Source organism: Salmo trutta, chromosome 1 (assembly GCF_901001165.1).
Source record: "Salmo trutta chromosome 1, fSalTru1.1, whole genome shotgun sequence".
Classification (NCBI taxonomy): domain Eukaryota; kingdom Metazoa; phylum Chordata; class Actinopteri; order Salmoniformes; family Salmonidae; genus Salmo; species Salmo trutta.
Window position 1 is genome coordinate 62661695 of NC_042957.1, and position 16864 is coordinate 62678558.

General features: G+C 42.1%; 1 protein-coding gene across 2 annotated transcripts in view; it reads left to right on the top strand.

Moving 5' to 3' along the window:
* The window catches only part of LOC115204635 (uncharacterized), a 193604-nt gene that overhangs the window by 47842 nt on the left and 128898 nt on the right, over window positions 1–16864 (top strand). For both annotated transcript variants that reach the window (XM_029770316.1, XM_029770362.1), the window contains exon 3: window positions 9451–9456. In XM_029770316.1, coding sequence (XP_029626176.1) covers window positions 9451–9456 — 6 coding nt within the window. The remainder of the gene's footprint in view (window positions 1–9450; window positions 9457–16864) is intronic.

A 16864-nucleotide genomic window follows, 5' to 3' on the forward strand; every position in this document is an offset into this window, starting at 1 on the left:
CAATTTAAACCCATTCATAGACGTACGTAGGTTTTGAGTTGGTATCTTTAATGGATAATTTGATAAAGATGAGGTTTAAGCATTATTAAACTGTCCACAAAGTCTGGGAAATTGTGCTCTATAAACTGATTGGAGTGCGTCCACTTTTGGTTAACTTACCCTAACGATGTAACTATAAAATGCTTATTGGATTTTCTCCGTCTAGGTACTACATTTGAAATAAAACTGCCCTTAACCTGTCTGGCGCATGTGGGACGAACTCGTCCCACCTACGTAACAGCCACTTCAATCCAGTGGCGCGATTTTTGAATCGTTTGAAATACTATTACTTCAATTTCTCAAACATATGACTACTTTACAGCTATTTAAAGACAATAATCTCGTTAATCTAACCACACTGTCCGATTTCAAAAAGGCTTTACAAAGAAAGCAAAACATTAGATTATGTCAGCAGAGTGCCCAGCCAGAAATAATCAGACACCCATTTTTCAAGCTAGCATATCATGTCACATAAACCCAAACCACAGCTAAATGCAGCACTAACCTTTTATGATCTTCATCAGATGACACACCTAGGACATTGTGTTATACAATACATGCATGTCTGTTCAATCAAGTTCATATTTATATCAAAAAACAGCTTTTTACATTAGCATGTGACGTTCAGAAAAAGCATAACCCCCGCAAACTTCCGGGGAATTTACTAACAGTTTGCTAAATTACTCACGATAAACGTTCACAAAAAGCATAACAATTATTTTAAGAATTATAGATACATTACTCCTCTATGCACTCGATATGTCCGATTTTAAAATAGCTTTTCGGATGAAGCACATTTTGCAATACTCTAAGTACATAGCCCGGCATCACGGGCTAGCTATTTAGACACCGGGCAAGATTAGCCTTCATCAAAATCACATTTCCTATAAGAAAAATGTTATTACCTTTCTTGTTCTTCGTCAGAATGCACTCCCACGACTTCTACTTCAATAACAAATGTAGGTTTGGTCCCAAATAATCCATCGTTATGTTCCAACAGCGGCGTTTTGTTCGTGAGTTCTAGACACTATCAGAATACTAAATCACGGTCCTGCGCATGGCGCATGGCTTGACAAAAAATGTCTAAATATTCCATTACCGTACTTCGAAGCATGTCAACCGCTGTTTAAAACCAATTTTTATGCCATTTATCTCGTAGAAAAGCGATAATATTCCGACCGGGAATATGCAATGAGCCTAAACAGCCGAATTAAATTTCTCCACGGGGGCCAATCGTGCACGCGCCTCATTCAAAGGTCCTCTGATCCGCCACTTACCAAAGGCGATAATCTGTTTCAGCCAGAGGCCGCCTCGTCAACCTTCAGGTATTTCCCGGGTTCTGAGAGCCTATCGGAGCCATGGGAATTGTCACGTTACAGCTAAGATCCTTACTTTTCAATAAACAGATGCAAGACGCACGACTCCTTGTCAGACAGGGTACTTCCTGCATGAAACCTTGTCAGGTTTTTGCCTGCCATAGGAGTTCTGTTATACTCACAGACACCATTCAAACAGTTTTAGAAACTTTAGGGTGTTTTCTGTCCAAACCTGAACAATAATATGCATATTCTAGCTTCTGAATTGGTGTAGGAGGCAGTTAAAAATGGGAACATATTTTTTCCAAAATTCTCAATGCTGCCCCCTAGCCCAATTAAGGTCTTTTCTTCCCAGTATGAGAGGAGTTGCTGGATTTATTGAATAAACCTTTTTCCATAAAGTTAGAGCAAATTAAGATAGAATTTCGACGTAATTTATAATGTCGTACAAAGCCTAGGGTATCCATCAAACTAATTATCAATGTGTCATTTCAATAGCATTTGGGTATATGGTATTGACTAAAATCTGGGTTTCTGATTGTAATTCAACTATTGGTATGTTTTGCCTGGAAAGATATGGATGCCAGTGTTTGTTTAACATATGAATTGAACGTTTTAATAGCTTGCTTAGTTCAAATTGAAAGACAAATTCATTCAACATAAATAGCGAGGCAATTTTGATGTAATACGTTGTCTGTTGCCTAAATGGTCTGCTGGAATAACATATTGAGAATGGAGTCGTATTTAAATAACTGAATCAGAGAAGAGACAGTTACCTAAATCTAATGAATTCTAATAGCGGATAGGTAATTGCAATAGAGCTGTGCCCACCGAAATGTGTTTTTTTATTCTTATGGATTGACTAATTTATTTTATACATTTGGCGCATTACATGTTATTTTTAAACTCTTGGACATTTCATAAGTGTGAAGACGAAAGAGAAGAGAAAGTTGTAAAGTTTGTTTTTAATCTTACGATAGAGTTAAGCCAGTTTGAGTATGGGTTATATTTTTGCCTATTGGTAAGAATAGGAGAGTTGGTTGTGCTCGCTGGACTATATTGGGCTGTAAGGGATTCAGGTGTAAATAAGGAAAAGTTTTGTGATAGTTTCTGATTATTGTTGCTTGGTTTTATTGTTTAGGTAACACCAGTGAATTTGAGTAGGGAGTTAATGTATTCTAACATTATAATCTGTTTCCATTACGTGGAATGATGTCCGGTCATTAAAGTGGATTGCAGTTTGAGTTTGATTTGATTTTTACAGGGACAGTGCACATTAATCACAGTTGTGTGTGTCTGATGGCAGGGTATTCCAGACATGGGAAGCTCTCATAGAGAAAGCAGTTTGACTAAAGGTGCTTTTCCTTAAGGGAACTATAAAGTCACCTCTCATGGCAGACCTTGTGGATCTGCTGCCATAAGGTTTGGGTTTTCTGTTTAACAAAAGTACTGAGTGGAGGGGGAGCAAGGCCATTTAGAATCTTGAATACAAGACAGGCATCAGTGTATGGCACAAGATTTTTCCAACTCAGGAGCTCATGCTTTCTGTAACAGTGATTATAGCTATTGGGCTTCCTATCAAGCACTTTGAGAGTCTGTTTGCAGACAGACCGAAGGGGTTTTAATGTTGTACATCAAGCTTGGGCCCAACTAGTCAAATAGTATGTTAAATGGGGGAGTATCGTAGATTTGAAGTACAGTTTTGTTACCTCTGTAGTCAAACAATTGCAGATGTTTTGGAAATTAGCTAGGTTGAATTTGATTATTTGAGTTACCTTTTTCATTTGCTTTTTAAAAGAGAGGTTGGAATCAAGTATGATACCATGTTATTTAAGGGACTCAGAAGCACAGTGATGTAGTTCACTTCTCAGTTGCAATTTAACTTCTCTAGGGTAGGGGGCAGTATTGTGACGTCCGGATGAAAGGCGTGCCCGTAGTAAACTGCCTGCTACTCAGGCTCAGAAGGTAGGATATGCATATTATTAATATATTTGATAGAGTACATAGAAAACACTCTGAAGTTTCTAAAACTGTTTGAATGATGTCTGTGAGTATAACAGAACTCATACGGCAGGCAAAAAACAGAGAAAAATCCAACCAGGAAATGTGGAAATCTGAGGTTTGTAGTTTTTCAAGTGATTGCCTATACAGTGACTTAGGGTTCATTTTGCACTTCCTAAGGCTTCCAATAGATGTCAACAGTCTTTAGAACGTTGTTTCATGCTTCTACTGTAAATAGGGAGAGAACAAGAGGTCCTGGAGTCAGATGACTGAGAGAATGACATGAGTTCAGTGGCGCGAAGATATTGGAATTGTCCGGTTGGAATATTACTGAAGATTTATGATAAAAAAACATCCTAAAGATTGATGCTATACATCGTTTGACATGTTTCTACAAATGTAAAAATAACTTTTTTAGACTTTTCGTCATGACATTTTGCGCACGCTTCCTGCATTTGGAGTAGTGGACTAAACGCGCGAACAAAAAGGAGGTATTTGGACATAAATGATGGACTTTATCGAACAAAACAAACATTTATTCTGGAACTGGGATCCCTGGGAGTGCATTCTGATGAAGATAATCGAAGGTAAGTGAATATTTATAATGTAATTTTTGTCATTTCTGTTGACTCCAAAATGGCGTGTATCTGTATGGCTTGTTAGCGCTGTACTCAGATTATTGCAAAATGTGCTTTCGCCGTCAAGCTTTTTTGAAATCTGACACAGCGGTTGCATTAAGGAGAAGTGTATCTATAATTCTTTGAATAACTTTTAAATATTTTGTAAACGTTTATGATGAGTATTTCTGTAAATTGATGTGCTCATTCACCGGATGTTTTGGGAGGCAAAACATTTCTGAACATTACACGCCAATGTAAAATGGGGTTTTTGGATATAAATATGAACTATATCGAGCAAAACATACATGTATTGTGTAATATGAAGTCCTATGAGTGCCATCTGATGAAGATCATCAAAGGTTAGTGATTAATTGTAGCTGTATTTCTGGTTTTTGTGACACCTCTCCTTGCTTGGAAAATGGCTGTGTGGTTTTTCTTGTTTGGGGTGCTGTCCTAACATAATCTAATGTTATGCTTTCGCCATAAAGCCTTTTTGAAATCGGACAATGTGGTTGGATTAACGAGAAGTGTATCTTTAAAATGTGATATAATAGTTGTATGTTTGAGAAATTTGAATTATGAGATTTTTGATGTTTTGAATTTGCCGCCCTGCTATTTCACTGGCTGTTGAATAGTGTGTCCCGCAGGTGGGACGCTAGCGTAAATAGATGAATCTTCTGTGTCCCTCCATTATGAGCAAAATGTTCACAAGCACGCACTGTATGAAATCCATACTTATCACTGTTGACATACAATATCATCTATTTAAAGGACCATGCTGGAAATTAATATCTGACTTCTAATGCAATGAAATAACTGGAGACCGCTATCACTTCTGTCTAGTGATGCAAACATATTGGCAATAGGTTTTGATAGTATCAAGATTCATCCCACTGGGCACAACTGGTTGACATTGTTTCCACGTCATTTAACCTCACTAGGGTAGGGGGCACTATTTTCAACTCCGGATGAAAAGCGTGCCCAAAGTAAACTGCCTGTTACTCAGGCCCAGAAGCTAGGATATGCATATACTTTGGATAGAAAACACTCCAACATTTCTAAAACTGTTAAAATAATGTCTGTGAGTATAACAGAACTCATATGGCAGGCAAAAACCTGAGAAAAATCCAAGCAAGAAGTGCCATTATTTTGAAATGGCTGTTTTTACAATGAAAGCCTATCCACCATTTAAAGGGATAGGACCCAGATTACGTTCACTATGGCTTCCACTAGTTGTGAACAGTCTTTAGACATTGTTTAAGGCTTTTATTCTGAATGACAACTTTGAGTGAATGGATAGTGGGATGTCCCCAGAGCTGTTTTCTGTGTGCGACCGAGAGTGCGCCTTTCTTGTTTTTCTTTTATATTGATGACGCTATTGTCCAGTTGAAATATTATCGATTATTTAGGCTAAAAACAACCTGAGGATTGATTATGAACATCGTTTGACATGTTTCTACGAACTTTACTTCGGGTTTCACAAGATTGTGATCATGAAAAAGGACACTATGACATATATTTTATATTACTATCATGCACACGGAAAGACTGATACATGTTTGATAGTGTCTTGATGCTGGATTGTTTGTCCTTCATGTTCTAATACTTTAATGTTACCCCTTCCTTGTGTTTTTTGTAATAAATAATTATAAAAAAAGTTATTAAAAAATAAAAAATAACTAGTCCTGGACTAAAAAGCATCCTCGGTGGAGAAACTCAATTAAAAGTGCTTTTAGTCTAGGATATGGCTTAATCTGTGGCTGGTAAACTGGCCCTAGGATTCTATATTCCACTCACGGCATCAACAACACACATTGGTTAATATTTACCAAACAGAGGTTATACTCTCAATTAAATCTAAAATAATACCTGCCATTTGGATAAGAATATAACTCAAAAATATAAATATGTATTCGGCCTGTCAAGCCAAATAGAGTTCCCCGGCCAAGTAGTGTCCCCCTCCACGTCACAATGGGATTCGATGAGTTCTAGCTTTTGTTGCTATGGCTGTTGTTAAAACTTGCAACATTCTAACCGGATTACGTAATGAACCAATGCTATGCTGGTTGCTTGGCTCTATTTTACCTCGTAGTTGTGGCGAAGGAAGGAGGACACCGAGCAGTTCTAGTTCTATTTCAGCGCATAAAGGCTCGCTCAGTCCACGCAAAATTATTACCTCAGAATTGCTCTCCAAGGACGGTGTTTTTGACGGTGACAACCTGCTGACCACCTGCTGCTTCAGAGGACCGAAAAGTCTGTAGAGAGAACACTTTCTTTACCATATATTTGTCTTTATAAACTGGGAAGTTCGAGCCCTGAATGCTGATTGGCTGACAGTCGTGGTAGATCAGACCGTACACCACGTGTATGACAAAACATTTATTTTTACTGCTCTAATTACATTGGTAACCAGTTTATAATAGCATTAAGGCACCTCAGGGGTTTGTGCTATATGGCCAATATAACACGGCTAAGGGCTGTATCCAGGCACTCCGCGTTGCGTCATGCATAAGAACAGCCCTTAGCCGTGGTAAATTGGCCATATACCACACCCCCTCGTGCCTTATTGGTTAATTAGATAACTGGACGGATTTAGCTATGTAAAGGCATTTTTTATCGACCATTTTCCATCTAAGGTTAGCTACTTGCTAGCAATACATATAGTTCAGTGGGAGCTGCTGAGTGGAGGATGGCTCATAATATGGAGTAAATGGAATGGTATGAAACACGTTTCCACGTGGTTAATACCATTCAATTGAATCCATTACGGCCATTATTATGAGCCGTCCTCCCCTCAGCAGCCTCCACTGATATAATTATGTCTGTCATGTTGAGGTGTCTAGCTATAATTAAATCTGATCAATCAAATGGATAGGTGTAAGCAATTATGGTAATTCCAAATGCCCTTAACTAGGTGTCTTCACTAGAGAGAGAGAGAGAGAGAGAGAGAGAGAGAGAGAGAGAGAGAGAGAGAGAGAGAGAGAGAGAGCAGGGCAAATGAACTTAGACTTGAGTATTTCAACAACTCTTCTCTTCCAACTTGTTAGGCAATCATATCTACCTACAGGGAAGGATGGCCAGCTACACAGGAGGGTGATTTTTACTAAGGAGGAGAAGGAGGCCGTGCTGACCGAGATGCACGCTGGCCATTTCGGAGTGAAGCGCATGATTGACAAAATCAACCTACACTACTTTTGTTTATCAATCACATTCTATTATAAATTAAATTATTATGATTTCAATGAATGTCATGTTAGAGAGCACAAAATGTTTCAATTTGCCACTTTTTGCTTAAAGGGTCAGTACCCTGTCTAGCCTGACATAAAGTTTGAGAGGGCAAAGACAGTGGCGCCAGAGTTGAAGCTCATCAAAGTTGTTTCACCATGGCACATGATCGGTAAGTGTCCCAATTCAAATTTTGCCCTGATAAGTTGTTTTGTAACATGAAGGGACCTCCTCGGACCCTTCACGGAATCCAGGAATGGCAACAGCTGGTGTCTGACGGCGACGATCACTTTACCAAGTGGGTGGAGGCAATACCTATTAAGGTCAGTAAAGGAAGAGTACGTGCTTAACTCTAAATTCCCTTCTGTAACCCATTAACCTTTTAGAGCTAGGGGGCAGTATTGTCACTTTCAGATGAAATACGTGCCCATATTAAACTGCCTCCTACTCAAACTCAGAAGCTAGGATATGCATATTATTAGTAGATTTGGATAGAAAACTCTAAAGTTTCCAAAACTGTTTGAATGATGTCTGAGTATAACAGAACTCATATGGCAGGCAAAACCCTGAGAGAAATCCAACGAGGAAATGAAAATCTGGTTCCTGTAGTTTACTCAAGTCCTTGCCTTTCTGAAACACAGTGAGTTAGGACTCAAATAGCACATCCTAAGGCTTCCACTAGATGTCAACAGTCTTAGAAAGTAGTTTGAGCCTTTTGCGGTAAACACAGACCGAAGGAGAACGCTGGTAAGCAGGTGCCCTGAAAATCACATCAGTTCATAGGGCGCGTTCATGTGAGAACTCCCTTTGTGTTCCAAAACATTTTTCAAGGCAATGCAAACGTCCGGTTGGAATATTACTGAAGTTTCACGTTCTCAAGGCCCTAAAGATTGATGCTATACAACGTTTGACATGTTTGAACGAACGTAAATATAACTTTTTCTTGACTTTCCGTCATCACATTTCCCTCGCGCGCCCTACATTTTGAGTAACCTACAGAACGTGCGAACAACATGGAGTTATTTGGTTCTTTTTCCAGAGGAAAGGAATCCGAACAGGTTGGAAGAGCCAGTGCACAGTGAGTGTGTACCCTCCACATTTGCTATAGCATCCCTGAGAGAAGATGCTGCCCCCACCTTTCAGCAGAGAACAAAAAGATGACCATGCATGAAAAGTTAGCCAGAGAATTTCATGAGCATAAAATGAAAGATCTGAAGGAAGAAAATTAGAATTCTACAGGTTGAATTGGATATGAAGTTGGAAGAGAGAGGTATGATGCAAAAAATATACAGTAATGAGACAATTGTGATTACCAGCCACGGTGAACAATATGATATGTAAAAAAAAATATGTAATGACCGAGAGTATTTATTTTAATCACCACAAACTACATTTTATACCAGCCTTGGCTTAGTCAGTCATTTAGTTTTGCTGCATACCATTTGAATTTTGTAACATTATGAAAGCAAAAATAAGCCATAATGAATACATTCCATATTTAAATGCATCTCATTTTGTAACGAGGTGAGTGACTGGTTGCCGGGAAGTCAGGCGCAGGAGAGCAGAGATGGGTGATAACAGGAGAACTTTAATATACATCCTGGCCCAAAGGCACAGGCAAGGCAGCACAAGGCACAACCACGGTAACATGAACCTGTAACGGCTGTCTTTGGAAGAAGAGGACCAAGGCGCAGCGTGGTGAGTGCTCATCATTTAATATATATTCTGAGAACACAATATACAAAGAGAAAATGACAGCCAAACAGTTCTGTCAGGTCTCCAAAACACTAAACAGAAATTAACCACCCACAAAACCCAAAGGAAAACAGGCTACCTAAGTATGGCTCCCAATCAGCGACAACGATGTACAGCTGTCCCTGATTGAGAGCCATACCAGGCCAAAACAAAGAAATACAAACACATAGAAAAAAGGACATAGAATGCCCAAAACACACAGAAAAACCCCCCTTGCCACACCCTGACCAAACTACAATAACAAATAACCCCTTTTACTGGTCAGGACGTGACAGTACCCCTCCCCAAAGGTGCGTACCCCGAACGCACCTTAAACAAAAACTCACAAAACAATAACCCCAAACTAAATGGAGGGAAGGGAGGGTGGACACCGTCAATGACGGTTCTTGTGCTACACCCCCCCTTCCCAATCCTCCCCCCTACGGAGGTGGCTCAGGAGCGGGACGCAGACCCCGCTCCACCACTGGCTCACCCCACTTAAGTGGCGCCTCTAGAGCGGGGTCCCTCGCCGCCGGACAGGCGGGCGACTCTGGCTGTGCCGGACAGGCGGGCGGCTCTGGTAGCGTCGGACTGGCGGGCGGCTCTGGCGCAGGACACACCAGGCTGGGGAGACTTGCAGGAGACCTGGCTTTGGGCGCAGGCACAGGACTCACCAGGCTGGGGAGACATGCAGGAGGCCTGGCTCTGGGCGCAGGCACAGGACTCACCAGGCTGGTGAGACATGCAGGAGGCCTGGCTCTGGGCGCAGGCAGAGGACTCACCAGGCTGGGGAGACATGCAGGAGGCCTGGCTCTGGGAGCAGGCACAGGACTCACCAGGCTGGGGAGACATGCAGGAGGCCTGGCTCTGCGCGCAGGCACAGGATTCACCAGGCTGGGGAGACATGCAGGAGACCTGGCTTTGGGCGCAGGCACAGGACTCACCAGGCTGGGGAGACATGCAGGAGGCCTGGCTCTGAGCACAAGCACAGGACTCACCAGGCTGGGGAGACATGCAGGAGGCCTGGCTCTGGGCGCAGGCACAGGACTCACCAGGCTGGGGAGACATGCAGGAGGCCTGGCTCTGGGAGCAGGCACAGGACTCACCAGGCTGGGGAGACATGCAGGAGGCCTGGCTCTGCGCGCAGGCACAGGATTCACCAGGCTGGGGAGACATGCAGGAAGCCTGGCTCTGGGAGCAGGCACAGGACTCACCAGGCTGGGGAGACATGCAGGAGGCCTGGCTCTGGGCGCCGGCACAGGACTCACCAGGCTGGGGAGACTTGCAGGAGGGCGCTTCCTGTTTGCAATCTTCTCAGGTTTTGGCCTGCCAAATGAGTTGTGTTATACTCACAGACACCATTCAAACAGTTTTAGAAACTTTGGAGTGTTTTCTATCCAAAGCTAATAATTATATGCATATTCTAGTTTCTGAGCAGGAGTAATAATCAGATTAAATCGGGTATGTTTTTTTTCCGCCCGTGAAAATACTGCCCCCTATCCATAACAGGTTAAGAGGTGCATTTAAAGGGAAGGTCATCAGTAGTAAGACACCACTCTGGATGTTGGTTAATTTTAACAGTAAATTTCATCAGTGAAATGTTTTTATTAGGGAATATTTATGCGTCCAACAACAAACCAAACAAAAGGATATTATTTCAAGAATTTAAAGAAGAAATTAATAGAGTTATAGGTGTATTCAGTATATTAAAATTATCTTAGATGGAGATTTTAATTCTGCATCTAATGTGATGCTTGACATATATCCCCCTCCTAACAGATCCTGCATAGTTAATCCTGTGTTTAATAACCTATGTCTTGGTCTTGGATTAATCGATATTTGGAGATCTAAATATCCTGATAAAAAGGAATTCACTTGGAGTAAGAAGGACATGTCCAGACAGTCAAGAATTGACTTCTGGTTGATTTCTAAATCATTAGATAATTCTGTAGTCAAGGTATCCATTGAACCATCAATTCTTACTGATCATAAAGTTATATTCTTATCTTTAAATATTAATGGATCTGAAGTTAAACCGAATCGGAGTTATTGGAAACTCAATAGTAGACTTTTGGAAGATGATAATTTCAAGATGGATGCCAAAGATATTATACAAGACAATTGGAGGAAAGCCCAACTATTTAAGTCTTATGGGAAATATTGGGAATTAATGAAGTATTACATAAGACAAACAGCCATGAAGAGAGGTAAAGAAATTACTGAACTTAAAAGATTGAGGGAAGATAAACTCTGTTAAGGAAATACTTTCTCTAATCTCTATGGAGGACCTTGATGAAGAAGGAAAGGGTCAGTTATTCTCTTTACAACTAGAAATGGACAGAATGTATGAAGAGAGAGCAAAAGGGGCATTTGTAAGATCAAGAAGGAGATGGTTGGAGGAAGGTGAAAAAAATACAAAATACTTTTACAATTTCTGAATTTACATCTATTCAAAAGCTCAATATAGATGGCAAAGAAAATGAAAACCCGTAAGATATTTCAAAATATGTTTCGGAATTCTATGGTAACCTTTATACCAGTAATGCCTGTCCTACTAGTGACATATCTGCCTTTCTAGACTCTGTGAAAGACTGTGCAAAATTCATAGATGAAGACTTCCAAAAGTCTTGTGATGAAATTATTTCTATTAATGAAATAAAAAAAAATTATCAGCAAGTTAAAAGAGAACAAATCTCCAGGGAATGATGGCCTTATCAGTGAATTCTATAAATATTTTTTTTGAGGATAATATTGAATTTATATTTAATGTTTTTAAGGAGGCAATTGATTTAGGGGTCCTGCCTGTTTCTATGACACAGGGCCTAATTTCTGTAATACCCAAACCAAGCAAAGATTCTATGATGTTAGAACATTGGATATCAATCACATTAACCTGTCTGGGCTAGGGGGCAGTATTGAGAATTTTGGAAAAATATGTTCCCATTTTTAACTGCCTCCTACACCAACTCAGAAGCTAGAATATGCATATTATTGTTCAGGTTTGGATAGAAAACACTCTGAATTTTCTAAAACTGTTTGAATGGTGTCTGTGAGTATAACAGAACTCCTATGGCAGGCAAAAACCTGACAAGGTTTCAAGCAGGAAGTACCCTGTCTGACAAGGAGTCGTGCGTCTTGCATCTTTTTATTGAAAAGTAAGGATCTTAGCTGTAACGTGACAATTCCCAGGGCTCCAATAGGCTCTCAGAGCCCGCGAAATAACTGAAGGTTTACGAGGGAGCCTCAGGTTGAAACATATTATCGCCTTTTGTAAGTGGATGCTCCGAGGACCTTTGAATGATGCGCGTGCATGAGTCGCTTCTGAGGAGAAATTTTATTCGGCTGTTTAGGCTCAATGCATACTCCCGGTCGGAATATTATCACTTCTCTACGACATAAATGGCATAAAAATTGGTTTTAAACAGCGGTTGACATGCTTCGAAGTACGGTAATGGAATATTTAGACATTTTTGACACGCCAATGCGCCATGCGCGACACCGCGAAGAAGCATTCTAGAACTCACGAACAAAACGTCGCTGTTTGTATATATAACGATGGATTATTTGGGACCAAACCAACATTTGTTATTGAAGTAGAAGTCCTGGCAGTGTATTCTGATGAAGAACAAGCAAGGTAAGAACATTTTTCTTATAGGAAATGTGATTTTGATGAAGGCTAATCTTGCCGGGTGTCTAAATAGCTAGCCCTGTAATGCCGGGCTATGTACTTAGATTATTGCAAAATGTGCTTCATCCGAAAAGCTATTTTAAAATCGGACATATCGAGTGCATAGAGGGGTAATGTATCTATAATTCTTAAAATAATTGTTATGCTTTTTGTGAACGTTTATCGTGAGTAATTTAGCAAACTGTTAGTAAATTCAACGGAAGTTTGCGGTGGTTATGCTTTTTCTGAACGTCACATGCTAATGTAAAAAGCTGGTTTTTGATATAAATATGAACTTGATTGAACAGACATGCATGTATTGTATAACACAATGTCCTAGGTGTGTCATCTGATGAAGATCATCAAAGGTTAGTGCTGCATTTAGCTGTGGTTTGGGTTTATGTGACATGATATGCTAGCTTGAAAAATGGGTGTCAGATTTTTTCTGGCTGGGCACTCTACTGACATAATCTAATGTTTTGCTTTCGTTGTAAAGCCTTTTTGAAATCGGACAGTGGGGTTAGATTAACGAGATTCTTGTCTTTAAATAGCTGTGAAATAGTCATATGTTTGAGAAATTGAAGTTATAGTATTTCTAACGATTCAAAAATCGCGCCACTGGAATTCCAGTAGCTGTTACGTAGGTGGGACGAAATCGTCCCACATACCCCAGAGAGGTTAATGAACAATGATGGAAAGATACTTGCATCCATCTTTGCAGAAAGACTTAAAACGGTCTTGACCAAATCATTGACGATACCCAGTCTGGTTTTATGAAGGGCAGACATATATGTAATAATATTCGACTAGTATTGGACTTGATAGACTACAATGAGCACATTATGGAAGATTATTTTATTTGTAGACTTTTACAAGGCATTTGATACAGTTGAAGATTATTTTCTTTTTGAGACTCTTCGATTTTTTGGTTTCGGTCAATATTTTCAAAATGTAATTAAGACACTTTACAATAATAGTAACAGCTCTGTTAAATTATCCCATGGAACTTCACAAAGATTCGACATTAGACGTAGAATTAAACAAGGATGTCCAATTTCTCCTTTCTTATTTTTATTGGTCACACAAGTTATGGCACTTCATATAATTAAGGATTGTTTTAGGGGAATTCAGATACAAGACAAATAGATAAAATGTTCACAGTTGGCTGACGACACCACTATTTTTTGGAACGATCATAATGAAGTCAAGAAAGCTATTGAGTGTACTAATGCCTTCACACATTTATCAGGTTTATCTCTGAATATTAGGAAATGTGAATTATTTGCGTTGAAAAGATGTGACTTAAACTCAGTATGTAATATCCCTGTAAAAGATGTGATCACATATCTTGGTATTACAGTTAGCAAAGATCAGAAAGAATGGGCCAACTTAAATTTCTTTCCTATTGTAGAGAAAATTGGAAAGAGATTTAACTCCTGGTTATTAAAAGATCTTCATTTATCCGGACGTGTACTTTTATCAAAATCTGAAGGTCTGTCCAGATTAGTTTATACCTCCCTTGCCTTGGATGTTCCTCTGTCAGTAACTAAAATGGTTGATACGAAATTATTTAACTTCATATGGAGGAATAAACCACATAATTTAAGAAAAGCGGTAATATGTAGCACCCAAGGTGAGGGAGGATTGAATGCTTGTCACGTCCTGACCAGCAGGTGGAGTAGGTGTTTAGTTTTGGTCAGGGCGTGGCAGAAGGAGTTGTGTTTTCTATGTTCTGTCTAGGTTGGGTGTTTCTATGTAGAGTTAATTGGGGTGGACTTCCAATTGAAGGCAGCTGTGTGGTGTTGCCTTTGATTGGTAGTCCTATATTAGTTGGGTGTGTTTGTCTGTGTGTTTGTGGGGAATTGTTTGTGAGCACTGCTTGTTGAGCCTGCCACACTGTTGTTAGTCGTGAGTATCATTGTTTATTGTTTTGTTTTTTCTGTGGATGCTTTACTCTTTTTTTGTGAATTAAAAGAATGAGTGTCCATATACCCGCTGCATTTTGGTCCTCCTTTCCTCAACATGACGAATTCTGTGACAGAATTCCCCACCAAACCAGGACCAAGCAGCGGAAGAATTCTGGCGAGGACTGGGGAGAACGACTGGTAAGGGAGCCCGAGAGGCACCCCCAATAATTTTTTAGGGGGGGGCACAAGGGCTGTTTGATGGGGCAAGACTGGAGACCCAGGCCAGCGCCCCGTACCCTTTTTAGAGGCAAACAGACTGGACAGGTCCCGTGCTTTGGGGTAGGTGCTATGAAAAGGCCCGGTATTTTCAGGCCAGTATGCTCAATACCAGCACCCCGCATGTGCCAGGGGAAAGTAGGCATCGAGCCAGCAGGGGTGATGCCAACCCTGCGCTTTAGACCGTCAGTGCGCCTCTACGGTCCGGTGTTTCCCGTTACACGCACTAGCCTTGAGGTGCGTGTCGCCGGGCTGGCACGTCCAGTACCAGCTCCACGCACAAGGCTTCTAGTGCAAGAGTCGCCAGAGCTCCCCGCCAGTCAGGAGTAGCCAGAGCCGCCCGCCAGTCAGGAGTCGCCAGAGCCGCCCGCCAGTCAGGAGTCGCCAGAGCCGCCCGCCAGTCAGGAGTCGCCAGAGCCGCCCGCCAGTCAGGAGTCGCCAGAGCCGCCCGCCAGTCAGGAGTCGCCAGAGCCGCCCGCCAGTCAGGAGTCGCCAGAGCCGCCCGCCAGTCAGGAGTCGCCAGAGCCGCCCGCCAGTCAGGAGTCGCCAGAGCCGCCCGCCAGTCAGGAGCCGCCAGAGCCGCCCGCCAGTCAGGAGTCGCCAGAGCCGCCCGCCAGTCAGGAGCCGCCAGAGCCGCCCGCCAGTCAGGAGCCGCCAGAGCCGCCCGCCAGTCAGGAGCCGCCAGAGCCGCCAGCCAGTCAGGAGCCGCCAGAGCCGCCCGCCAGTCAGGAGCCGCCAGAGCCGCCCGCCTGCCCGGAGATGCCAGAGTGGCCAGACTGCCCGGAGATGCCTAGAGTGGCCAGACTGCCCGGAGATGCCTAGAGTGGCCAGACTGCCCGGAGATGCCTAGAGTGGCCAGACTGCCCGGAGATGCCTAGAGTGGCCAGACTGCCCGGAGATGCCTAGAGTGGCCAGACTGCCCGGAGCTGCCAGAGTGGCCAGACTGCCCGGAGCTGCCAGAGTGGCCAGACTGCCCGGAGCTGCCAGAGTGGCCCGCCAGCCGGCCACAGTCAGAGACACCTGCCAGCCGGACACGGCAAGAGTTGCCCGCCAGTCGGGCGAAGTCAGGTGCGCCTACTAGTCTTCCGGAGCAGCCAGGGGCGCTACCGAAGTGGGCAACGACGAGGATGGAGCGGGGTCCACGTCCCGCACCTGAGCCGCCTCCAACATAGGTGGGTTGGGGAGGGGGGGTGTAGCACAGTGCCGTCGTTGATGGCAGCCACCCTCCCTTCCCTCTCTGTAGTTAGGGGGATTTTTTCGGTTTGTTTTGGGTGTTCTGTGTTTTTTCTTTTGAAGGTGCATTCGGGGTCTGCACCTTTAGGAAGGGGTAATGTCACGTCCTGACCAGCAGGTGGAGTAGGTGTTTAGTTTTGGTCAGGGCGTGGCAGAAGGAGTTGTGTTTTCTATGTTCTGTCTAGGTTGGGTGTTTCTATGTAGAGTTAATTGGGGTGGACTTCCAATTGAAGGCAGCTGTGTGGTGTTGCCTTTGATTGGAAGTCCTATATTAGTTGGGTGTGTTTGTCTGTGTGTTTGTGGGGAATTGTTTGTGAGCACTGCTTGTTGAGCCTGCCACACTGTTGTTAGTCGTGATTATTATTGTTTTGTTTTTTCTGTGGATGCTTTACTCTTTTTTTGTGAATTAAAAGAATGAGTGTCCATATACCCGCTGCATTTTGGTCCTCCTTTCCTCAACACGACGAATTCTGTGACAATGCTCTGGTTTTTAACATCAATTCCATGGCCCCAGCAACACTATAGGGTTGGGTAGACACATCATACTGTAAATTATAAGCCAAATATATTTGTTAAATCACTTGAAAAGCATAAACAAACCTGACAACCTGTCAACCTGCATGAATATCCTGATGAAACTTGAACAGAAAACCTTACAGCCATTCAAAGTCAGTTGACAATGGCAAATAACTCCAAACAGGATCAATAATATTTGCAGCCATTCAGTCAAATGAATTATCAATCTCTAGAAGCTAAAACCATTTAGGCCTATTTGGTCATGTCTTTCAATTTGGTGAGTTTATTTATTTATATGAGACTAGATGTCAAATGAGTACAATATTAAAT